The sequence below is a fragment of the Pelophylax lessonae genome (assembly GCF_965119305.1).
Source record: "Pelophylax lessonae genome assembly, chromosome: 5".
Taxonomy (NCBI): domain Eukaryota; kingdom Metazoa; phylum Chordata; class Amphibia; order Anura; family Ranidae; genus Pelophylax; species Pelophylax lessonae.
This window is the reverse complement of record NC_138772.1, coordinates 235,361,848-235,374,163: the sequence shown is the minus strand read 5'-3', so window position 1 is coordinate 235,374,163 and position 12,316 is coordinate 235,361,848. Positions and strand designations below refer to the sequence as shown.

The 12,316-nt window shown below is 42.2% G+C and overlaps 1 protein-coding gene across 3 annotated transcripts in view; it reads left to right on the top strand.

Moving 5' to 3' along the window:
* TRIO (trio Rho guanine nucleotide exchange factor) overlaps positions 1-12,316 on the top strand; it is an 855,771-nt gene that overhangs the window by 514,440 nt on the left and 329,015 nt on the right. For all 3 annotated transcript variants that reach the window (XM_082259530.1, XM_082259529.1, XM_082259531.1), the window contains exon 37: positions 4,627-4,719. In XM_082259530.1, the coding sequence (XP_082115656.1) occupies positions 4,627-4,719 (93 nt within the window). The remainder of the gene's footprint in view (positions 1-4,626; positions 4,720-12,316) is intronic.

The following is a 12,316-nucleotide window of genomic DNA, read 5'->3' as shown; positions in this document are numbered from 1 at the left end:
CTTGCAGCCGGCTCACTGCATCTGGATTGTGAATTTGGACCACAGTACCTTCTGGATACAGAAGGGCTGTGATGATCTCTTCCTGGAATTTCAGGAAGGATCCACCTTTTCCTGATGCTTTGTATAGCACATAAGCATTCAGCAGAGCCAATTGGAATAAGTTAACAGACACTTTTTTCTACCAGCGTCTGGCCTTATGGGAAATTAAGTACAGCACCATCATCTGACCGTTGAAGTCCTCCCCTAACAAGGTTGTATTCATGGACACAGAGGGGCTTCTCAACAACACCAGTCGCCATTGCAATTTGGACTGTTGTATCTGCGTGAATAGAGGACAGAACGAAAACATTCTGTGTGTCTCTCCACTTCACTGCAAGCAATTTATTATACTTCAAGTAGGCTCTCTCCCCCGTATTTAAGTTGGGAATCTACAAGCTGTTGGGGAAAGCCCTAGCGATTAGGTCGCACAGTGCCACATGTGCTAATTCCAGAATCAAAAAGGTGACTAAAAAGTGTCGCGCGTGTGTAATAATTGTCCATGTCTAAATGGTACCCCTTTCCAAAGAGGGGTAAAACCAAGTCCCAAACCATCTTGCCACTGCTCTCCATTTTATCTGGGCAGTTGGGGGGCTCCACATTGTTATCTTTTCCCTCTTAAATCTGGAAACTACATGTATAGCCTGTTGCCCTGTCACAAAGCTTATACATCTTGACCCCATATCTGGCATGCTTTCTGGGGAGAAACTGTTTGAAAGCAAGGCGGCCAGAAAATTTAATCAGGGACTCCTCAACGAACACAGCTTGTTGGGGCATATACAAGGCTGCAAAATTCTGGTTGAAATGTGATTTAAGAGGGGCTGAATTTTCTAGGGCCACTCATATCCAGGGTCACCCCGAGAATGACAGAGTTCATTGTCACCTAAGCGCATGAACCGCAAGATTTGCTCTTATCTAGTCCTGGCCACGACAGCAGAGAACACGGGCATATGATGAATTTGGTCAGTGGATCAGTATGACTGCAACTCACTCTTTTTAGTAATGCGATGAGGAGGGATAGGCCTAGAAAGGTTTTAAATTTGGAAACAGTGATACGTTTCCTTGCAAATTCTCTGGCAAGGGTCAAATTTGGATTTGCGACAATGACTTGAATGGCTTATAAACTGCTTTGGTCCACAATAGATCTGTACAGATCTTCTGTGAAAAACAGCTCATAGAAATCAAGGGGAGTAAAATCGTCTGTTTCCACCTGAATTCTGGGTTGGCCAGTGAATAGGGGAAGTACAGGCGCTGCAGAAGTGGTGGGCTCCCAATCAGGATTTGCAAGCACATCAGGTAAAGACATTTTGGGCTCTAGGGGCCCGTCTTCAAATTATGGCTGCGGGACACTAATTGTACTAGCCACCACACCAGCTTTAACTGCATTTATGGGATTCTCCAAGTGACCAAGTGTTACATAGTTAGTGAGGTTGAAAAAAGACATCAGTCCATTCAGTTCAACCTATGATGTGTGTGTGTGTGTTTGCTTTTAACCGTACATTGTATACCCCTGTATGTTGCGGTCTTTAAGGTGTCCATCTAATAGTTTTTTGAAACTATCAATGCTCCCTGCTGATACGACTGCTTGTGGAAGAGAATTCCACATCCTTACCGCTCTTACAGTGAAGAACCCCTTACGCACTTTAAGGTTAAACCGCCTTTCCTCTAGTTTTAGTGAGTGGCCACGTGTCGTCTTGTATCTCCTCTCTCTGAATAGTTTGTTCCTTATGCTCGGGTCGCCAGTACAGTATTTGTACATTGATATCATATCCCCCCTCAATCATCTCTTCTCCAGAGAGAATAGGTTCAGTGCTTGTAGTCTTTCCTCATAGCTGATGTCCTCCATTCCCCTAATTATTTTTGTTGCCCTTCTCTGGACTTTCTCCAGTTCCAGCACATTCCTCCTGAGGACCGGTGCCCAGAACTGGACAGCATACTCCAGATGTGGCCGGACCAGAGTCTTGTAGAGCGGGAGAATAATCTCTTTATTTCTAGAGTGAATCCCCTTTTTTATACAACCCAGTATTCTGTTGGCTTTGCTTGCGGCGGCTTGGCATTGCATGCCACTGCCAAGCCTGTTGTCTACCAGTACCCCCAAGTCCTTTTCCATCCTAGACTCACCCAGAGGTTCCCCCCCTAGTGAGTAGCTTGCATTCTGGTTTCTGGCCCCCAAGTGCATTACTTTACATTTTTCAACATTAAATCTCATCTGCCATGTAGTTGCCCACCCCGTTATTTTGTTCAGGTCCGCTTGCAAGCTTTCCACATCCTGCATAGAAGATATTGGCAAGCCTAATTTAGTATCATCTGCAAATACAGTGCTGGTTTGACTATGACCAGGATGTACTAGGCTGCTGGTGCTTGCCAGTTCACCAGAAGGTTGAGCGGCACTAGTACCGACACTCTGCTGCAAACAAGAACCGTGTGGTTGTTGCACCAGAAGAACCGGGCCGGGTACGCCTGACGTTAGCAGGGATTGCTGCTCTGTCATCAGAGCTATCTGTCAAGGTGCAGCTGCTCTCTACAGGTTCGAATACTGAGCCTGATTCTGACAGTGGAGCTTCCCCATTGCGCTCAGCATTGTGTAGGCCCCTTCACTTGTGTGCCTCTGTTTGGACATTTTGGCCATAAAATTTATAGGTACCTAGTGTGACTCACAGGTGGACTGTTTGAATCGCTACCAAAAATTAAACTGCTAGTGCTAGGAGAGATCAGGCCTGACTCTAACGCTGTAGTTTATTGTGCTGTGCATTGGAAGTGACAGTAATCTGCGGATTCTGTACTTCTTGAGGGGGGGGGGACAGGGGAGTGGCAGAGGGGCTAAACCCAGGTGCTGGCAGATATCGGGGCTGATCCTGCTAATGCTGCGTTTTGGTAACACTATACTAAACTACTGGGGGCGCTAGTATAGTTCTGATCAGATCAAAGATATTGATCCGTTCAGACACTATACTAGTAATAGAGGGGTTAAGTGTGTGTGTGTTACAGGCAATCAAAGGGTTAAAATGTATTCCTTCTAATGCGGCAGGCTATCTGACGCTATCCTGTTTTAACGCTAACAGGTGTCACACAGATGTCACCCGTGACACTAATACAGTGATCAGAAAGGGGTCAGCATATTAATCACATAAAAAAATAATTGATTAACCTGTTGCACACCGCCTGCCGCAGATTTACTGTGGCAAAGTGGTTCGGCTGCATGAACCGACGTAACTGTAGGTCGGTCGCGCTCGGGGCTAGGGGGCATGCGCGCCCGCCATCCCCGCGATGTTCTGATTCGGTTTAGAACTGATCATTCATCAGGTTCAATATAATAGTGACACTGTGACAGGGCAATGAAGGGGTTAACTGGGGGTGATCAGGGGATAAATCTTAGGGGGATATATGGCGGGTACCCTAAACCTCTCTGACTCCCTCTAACTGCCATTAACTGTCTCTCACACTAGCCGTCCCAAGTGACACAAATATAGTGATCACTAAATGATCTGCATGCTGTATATAGTGTACACTGTGACAGGGAGTAAGAGGGTTAACAGGGTGATCAGGGGGTTTAATCTTTATTAGGGATGTATGGCCGGTACCCTAAACCTATTTGGGACTACCTCTAACTGCCTCTCACACTAACGGAAGTCACAAGTGACACTAATACAGTGATCAGTAAATTATCTGTATATAGTGTACACTGACAGGGAGTGAAAGGGTTAACTGGGGGGTGATCAGGGGATTAAATGTGTGCCTATATGTACTGGTTTCAGTGTAGTGCTTGTGTACTCACGGTAGATGTTCTCTCACGCTGGAACCAAAAAAGGGCTCCAGGAGAGAAGATTGCATCATTTCCTGTGCCTGTGCTTAAATTACACAGGCACAGGGCGTTCTATAATTGGTCAAAACCGATCACCAGGTCCAGGCAAAAAATCTTTGGCCTGAACCGTGATGACTGATCGGTTCTGAACCGAATCAGAACATCGGGGGAACGGCGCGCGCGAGAACGGCCTAGCTACGCACGCGACTGGTGTACAGTTACGTCGGTTCACACAGCCGAGCCACCTTGCCGCAGTAAATCTGCAGGGGGTGGTCTGAAACAGGTAAACAATTATTTTTTTATGTGATTATTACCATGCTGACCCCTTTAAAGGGAGCGTTTTAATTGTATACCCAATAAAACTTTGTCATTTTTAGCTTGTACTACACGTTTAGATATACCATTATTATTTTTTCTTTTTCCTCTGTTTACTTGGTATCGTATATTCCCATAAACACTTCCCCAATCTCTCCCCTTTGTGGGTTAATATATGAACTTTATTACAATATTCTAATTTTCTGAGATACTAAATTTTGGGTTTTCACTAGCTGTAAGCCATAATCATCAAAATAAAAGAAAGAAATGCTTGAAAAATAGCAATAAATCTATATAATATGAGTTTCACTTTTTGAATTGAATTACTAAAATTATTGATGATATTCTAATTTTTTTAGATGCACATGTAAAGATCGTACACGTTGTTGTACCTTTAACCAAAAACGCATGAAAATGTTTTACTTTCTTTTGCATTTGCATTTTAATTTGGCTTTTTATTAATTTTTTTTTAGATTCCTCGCTTACTGGTACGTCCTACTAGTTCTGAAACTCCAAGTGCAGCTGAACTTGTCAGTGCTATAGAAGAACTTGTCAAAAGTAAAATGGTAAGCAATATTCATCATATAACAAATGGAGGGTAGGATGTGTGAAGGGACTATGAGAGCTGATACGGGCTTTCCTTTGTTACAACCACTGGCAATTGTACTATATGTGCACTACAAAAATAGATATGCAGAACAGAAGAGCAAATTGCAACAATGGTTGTAAAGTGTGCATTTGCCAATACCAGAAATCTGCCAAGCAGAATAGGAGAGTTGGAAGATTTAGTGCATACAAGGAAATAATGATTTATTTGGCATTTTTGAATATTGGCTTCATTCTGCACACAAGTGGGCTATTAATATTCATGAATATTCTTTTTCAAAGCGAGTGTGAAACGGAAGCTTGTTGGAGAGTGTGATGGTACTAAAGCGTTATGGCTGGAGCCATATATGGGTGTACATATTTCAAAGTTATTTGTTGGAATTTGCTAAAGGCCACCAATTGTTAATGAGGAGGTGGAAACACAGCTCCTTGCACATATAGAAAGACTTGCAAGAGTTGGGACAGTGATGATAATGGAGGATTTTTGGTACTCTCCAAATGACTGGAGTAATGGTACTGCTGGAACAGTATAACACTACATTTTTAACAGAGCAGATTTTCCAAGGCTGATGGCTGATCTTCAAGACTTGGAGAGAATATTGTCATCAGGGAACACAGAACAGAAAATGGGAGTGTTTTAAATCGACTTTATGGAAACGCATTGTAAAATTTATTCCCCGGGGGCAATAAGTTGAAAAGGCTGAAAGGTTAAACCTATGTGACTCACATCCAAAGATTGAGCAGCTATGAAACAAAAAATGAGGATAGTTAAAATTTTTAATAACGAAAGAACACTATCATCATTTAAAAGTTACGAAGAATATAACAGCCTATGTAAAACGATAATCAAGGCTGTAAAAATTCAAAACGATTGACAGGTTGCAAAAAAAAGTAGGACAAATCCTCAAAAATTCTTCAAACATATTAGTAAAAAGGTCAGGTCTGGACATGTAGACCCTTTCCAAGATAATTTTGAGTTGGTGACTGAGGACAATGAGAAGCTAAATGTATTAAATAATTTTTTAAGCTCTGTGTATACAAAGCAAAATGTGGAAGCTCATGTCCATATTGGGGTTAGTATTGGCGTAGTCCCAAAAAAACCCTAATGGCTCAAAATTGAAATGGTTCTGAAACATTTAGACAAAATAATGGTGAATAAAGCACCTAGATCAGATGGCTTACACCCACGGATCCTCAAAGAGTTCAGCTGATTTATTTAAAGTTTTAGAGACTCTTTAATGACTGGTGTGGTGCCATTGGATTGGCTTAAGGCCTAAATTTATAAAGGGATCCAAGTCTTTACCACATAAATACAGGATAGTTAGTTTACTTCTAAAGTTATTAAGATAAAAGACTGCATAGAAGAGTTTTTGCTAGAAAACAATATTTTAGGCAGTTGATCACATGGATTCACAAAAGTCTGACTAACTAACACAACGGGCGGGAGGGCGGGTGAGCTGCCGCTAATAGCTAAAACTATGTGAGCGCTTCACTTCCCTGTCAGAGGAGATATCCGCATGACAGGGAAGTGAAGAGCTCACATAGTTATAGCTATTAGCGGCCGCTCGCCTGCCCTCCCGCCCAGGTGGGTCAGTTCATTCATGCACATCGTAGTAGGGACATCACTGAGAGGCGGCCGGCCGGCCAGAGGCGGGACTTTTCAAACCTGCGCTGCGCCCTCCTCACGGCGGCCATTAATTTCGGCATTTTTAACCCATTTTCGGCCGAAATGGGATAGGTCCATTTTCGTCCGAAAAGTTTGGTGGCCGAAATTTTGGTGCATCCCTATATATATATATATATATATATATATATACACACACACACACAGTGCTCAGCATAAATGAGTACACCTCTTGAAAAGTAAGATTTTAATCATTATCTCAATAAACACAAGAACAATTTCCAAAATGTTTTATAGAACATTTGTTTAGCTCATTACATGACAATTAGGTTAATATAACTTAGATTACAAGATCTTCAGTTTTACTCAAATTAGTTGATACAAAAATGAGTACACCCCACAACAAAATACTACATCTAGTATTTTGTATGACCTCAATGATTTGTAAGGACAGCACCAAGCCTTTTAGGCATGGAATGAACACGTTTGCGACATATTGCAACATCTATCTTTTTCCATTTTTCAAGAAAGACCTCTTTTAGAGCCTGGACACTGGATGGAGAGTGATGCTCAACTTGTCTCTTCAGAATTCCCCATTGGTGTTCAATTGGGATTAGATCAGGAGACATACAACTCTTGCCTACTGAATCACTTTTACCCTGTTCAGAAATGCAACAGTGGCCTTAGATGTGTGTTTTGGATCATTGCCATGTTGGAAAAGTGCACGAAAACCAAGGGCACAAAGTCATGGTAACTTCTCTTTCAATATAGATCACTACATCTGTGAATTCATGATACCATCAATGAAATGAAGCTGCCACAACCATGTTTCACTTTTGGCGCCATACAGTTTTCTTTGTACCTCTCACCTTTGTGACGCCATACAGTTTTGAAGCCATCAGTTCCAAAAACGTATATTTTGGTCTCATCACTTCATAGTACAGAGACCCAGTATTCTACTTCTTTTTCAGCATGGGCCTTGGCAAATTCTAGGCAGGCTTTTTTGTGCATGGGCTTTAGGGGAGGCTTCACCCATGCATGCTATTCCTCTACCGTGTATGTAAACAATCACCCCAGTTTGGCTTTCTACATCTGTAGCTAACTTCAGTGAACTTACATGGCGATTTTCTTCAACCCTTCTCATCAGAAGACGCTCCTGTCGAGGTGTTAGCTTCAGTGGACTGCCTCGACATCTCTGTGAGATGGTTTCAGTTCCATCTTTGTTAAATTGTTGTATCACTTTTGCTACAGTATCATTTTTGCTACTTGACTGATAAGTAAAGCTTTGCTTATCTTCTTGAAGCCTTCACCTTTCTTGTGTAAAGAATGAGATGCATGGCGGGTCAAGGTACCTGCCATGCATGTATGGGGCCGTGGCATGATAAAAAAAAAAATTGGTATTCAAACAATAGGATTGGTGTTTTATATAAGGGTCAAGATTGGTCAGTTAGGTGACAAGCTAATTGGCTAAGACACACAGTTCAAGGATTGGACAGTTTTCAAACCTTTAAAAAAAAAAAAAGTTGCCTATATAAACTGCTGCAGCAACTGTCAAAAATCAGTTGCCGGGAGCGGAGCAAGAGAATTCGTTGGAGTGATGGAGTCCCTTCTGCGTGACTTACTTGAAAGAGCTAGAGGTGCCGACGGTGAAGAATGGGCGAGGAAATGCCTATCGATTCCGGTGGACGCCTCGGTTCATGTTGATCCTCCGCCATCGTTGTCTCGGGATTGTGGCGTGTTTCCTGTTCCTGTTGACCCCGGGAGTGACGCCGCTTCCGCTCGTCCGGCCTCGCGAATGGCATCGTCCGCCTCCGGTGACCTGTGTGACGTATCCGGTAATCGTCATCATCGGGCGACGGCTTCCGCCGGGTATCCGGATAGAAGATCGCTGCGGAATGTGAAGAGGCCCGGAAGATTTTGTCCGGCTTCGGTGTCCGCGGTGTCTGCTAAGAAGAAAACGAAGGTTGATAAAGGTACTTGTGGTACCCATCTGTTGTTTGCCCCTCGGGGTAAAAATGTCTTTTCTTTGCAGGATGTCCGTTCTACTGTTGTGGACCAGTCGTCCGGTGTGGATATGCCCGGTTCATTGGCGGCGGCGGTGTCCTCGGCCTCTATGTGTTCAGCTGCGGTTTCTTCAGGACAACTTAATCAACTGCCGTCAACTGTCAGTACTGCGGTCATTGGTGACGCAGTTGTTGCAGGTGAGCGCCCTGCTAATGTTATGTTGGCTGAAATTTTTACAGTGATGTCCTCATTGTGTGCAAAGCTTAATGATAGTGTTTCAGTACCTACAGTTATTGGAAACTCTACGGTAAGTGAATGTGTTGTGGAACCGAATGTTCCTACATCTGTGAGAAATGTCTGGAGTGATAGTGTGCTTTGTGATGAAGCTACTTCTCCTCTAAGTGTTGCTGATAATGTACATGCTGCTAGGGAATCTATTTTGCCTACTCAAATGCAAAATGTTCCTGAAATTTCTTTGAAAGAAGCTTTGCCGTGCCCCCTTTCTCCCTTAGGTTTTCACCTTAAGGACTCGGTTAAGGAAAAAAATTTTAGGGGTGAGTACGTGGACATATTGTCTTTGCTTCCTGGCAATAAGCCATCTAAATTTGATAGCGAAAAGTCTAATGAGGATAGATCTAGGGCTGCTCCTAGGTCTTTTTCAAATTGGTTACAGGGATTCTGCATATATTCCTGTGTATTAGGTGAAAGAAAGCCTGAACTATGTAATGGTCTGTTTCAACATTTAGACATAGTGTTGGAAGCTTATAGAAGTTTCCCTGGTTTTGGTTGGCTGAATTATGACGAGTCATTTCGGCAAAAGCTTTCAGTCCATAAGTCTTTACAATGGGGTGTTAAAGATGTGGGTTTGTGGCTGAATTTGCTGTTGCCTCAGAAGAATTCTTTTGTTTCAAAACCATCTACTTCTGTTCAACACCGGAAGGGAGTTTGTTTTGGATTTAATGACGGCCTATGTAAATGGCCTCATTCTTGTAGATTTAAGCACGAGTGCTCACACTGTGCTGGGGCCCACCCGGTCTCTAAGTGCTTTAAAAAGCAATCTTCGCTTAGTGGCCATTCAAACAGGGAGCAGATTTTTCTTAAAGGCGGAAACTACGGTGAGCTTGGAAAGAATGCTCCCGTGGCTACTAGCTTACCCAAACCGTAGATCCGCTTACATTTTGATTGATGGTTTTGGTTTTGGATTTCCGCTGCCTGCTTTTTCTGGCTCTGGTTGTGTGTTGCGTGATAATCTGCCTTCTGTGGCTATGCATCCTGAGGTGGTTAGGTTGAAAATTGCTAAGGAGGTTTCTGGGGGTAGGGTGGCTGGTCCTTTTTCGGCTCCTCCTTTCCCTAATTTTAGAATTTCGCCTTTGGGGGTCATAGCAAAGAAGGAACCAGGTGAATTTTGTCTGATACACCATCTATCGTTTCCTGTTGGGGAATCTTTGAATGACGAAATTGACGCTAATCTGTGTTCTGTTTCTTACGCTACATTCGATGACGCTTTGTCTAAGATTAGGAAAGCAGGTTGCTCTGCTTTGCTCGCTAAGGCTGACGTCAAATCGGCATTTAGATTATTGCCCATTCATCCTCAGGCATTCACTTCCCTAGGTTTTTGTTTTGATAATGAATTTTATTTTGATAAGTGTTTACCGATGGGATGTTCCATCTCTTGTTTTTACTTCGAATTGTTTTCAACTTTTCTGGATGCTATGGCAGGACGTGTTTTCTGTTTTTTCCGAATTGTGTTTGTTATGGCCTACCCCAGATGTTGTTATTATTCATCTCGGCGGTAATTATTTGGGTTTCAGGAAGAGTGTAGATCTTTTATTGAGTATTAAAGCTGGTTTTGTGAACTTTAAGTCTGTGTTTTCTTCCTGTACTTTTGTCTTCTCTGAAATTATACCGAGGTTGTGTTGGTATTCAGAGGAGCGATTGTTTCTTGAGAAGTCACGGATTAAAGTTAATAGGGCATTGTCTAAATTTTTGCCTTCTATGGGGGGTTTTTCTTTTAGACATGTAGATCTGGAGGGTGGTTTGGAGGGATTCTATATTTGGGATAAAGTTCATTTATCAGATATTGCTAATGATATTTTTAATTTGGACTTGCAGTCGTGTATAGAGGTGGCTTTGGGCCGTGTGGTGGTGCCATGCTCTTAAAGTGTGCATGGCTTGTGGGTTTGTGTTTTTAATAGTTTACAACTGGGTAGTTCGAGTTTTGTGACTGGACTACATTTTTGTGAATGTACATGGTTAGTTCGAGCCTTGGGGCTGAGCTAAAATATTTTGGTTGTCATTTAAAATATTTAATAAATGGCCAAGGCCCATTATACCATTGCAAGTCCAAGTGTTAATTTTGTCTTATTTATTTATAAATAGTAATATAAGATGTTTGTTCTGTTATTCTGCCTGCGGCACCATGAGATGCATGGCGGGTCAAGGTACCTGCCATGCATGTATGGGGCCGTGGCATGATAAAAAAAAAAAAAAAAATTGGTATTCAAACAATAGGATTGGTGTTTTATATAAGGGTCAAGATTGGTCAATTAGGTGACAAGCTAATTGGCTAAGACACACAGTTCAAGGATTGGACAGTTTTCAAACCTTTAAAAAAAAAAAATGTTGCCTATATAAACTGCTGCAGCAACTGTCAAAAATCAGTTGCCGGGAGCGGAGCAAGAGAATTTGTCCCTCCCTCCCTTATATTTGTTTTCTTGCTCTGCTCAAGGTATGGGTTTGTGTTTTTAATAGTTTACAACTGGGTAGTTCGAGTTTTGTGACTGGACTACATTTTTATGTGAATGTACATGGTTAGTTCGAGCCTTGGGGCTGAGCTAAAATATTTTGGTTGTCATTTAAAATATTTAATAAATGGCCAAGGCCCATTATACCATTGCAAGTCCAAGTGTTAATTTTGTCTTATTTATTTATAAATAGTAATATAAGATGTTTGTTCTGTTATTCTGCCTGCGGCACCAATTATTTTCTTTCTCAGGCTTTGTGACATTTCTCCTCCATGTGGTGCCATTGCTGACAGCATAAATGGGAAGAGGTTTTCTTTAAGTAACACCCTTTTATAATCCGCTGTCTGCTGGACACCTGTTAAATGAATAATTAGACTCACCTGTAGTTGATTTATTGCTAATTAGGATTTTGTTGTCTTAAATTTAGACAAGCACCTGTGTCACCACCAGTATTTGGAATTGGGATTCCTTTGTCTATATCATTCACCAATTTTATATATTGTATATAATTTTTTTTTTTTTTGGATCATCGCGCACTGGGTATTTTACCACCTGCAGGAAACTGCCCAGGCCGCTCACAGCCTTTGCTTGTGGGCAAACCCCCTCCACAGCTTAGGATAACTCTGTTATTGGGCAAGTGTTTAGAGGGGAAGATATAGGACTTTTCTGTTGGAAATCCTGAAATCCTTTTTTTTGTTTTGTTTTTCTTCAAAGTAGTTGCTGGTGGGGTGACAGACAGAAAATATGGATTCTGGTAGCACCCCCATTTATAGCCATCAATCACATGTAGTTATTTGCTCTGTGGAGGTTCGGCTGTGATGACCATAAGACAGCTTGTTGACTTTTTACAGTAGGAGGGCACATATGACTGCCAAAAATGCTGGTTTGTGGCAGTGTCTCTCATATAGGCCTCCAGCACCTTGGCTCTTGATAGTCATGGTCTGCAGATGTTTGGCAAAGATCTGTGGCTGCTGGCAATTGTTGCTAAAGTTCCATTGAGTAATACTCCTTTTTGTCCTCCTCCACAATTTTTTGCATCCAATCCCCTGTGCTTTCTATTTTTTGCACTAGGGGTTAAAGTTCTTCGTGTGTATGGAGACTCCTGGGTTCCCCGGGAGTATGTGGTTACTGCTGGGGCTGGAGTTTATCATCACTCTACTTTTTGGGGCCCCTACCTCTTTATGA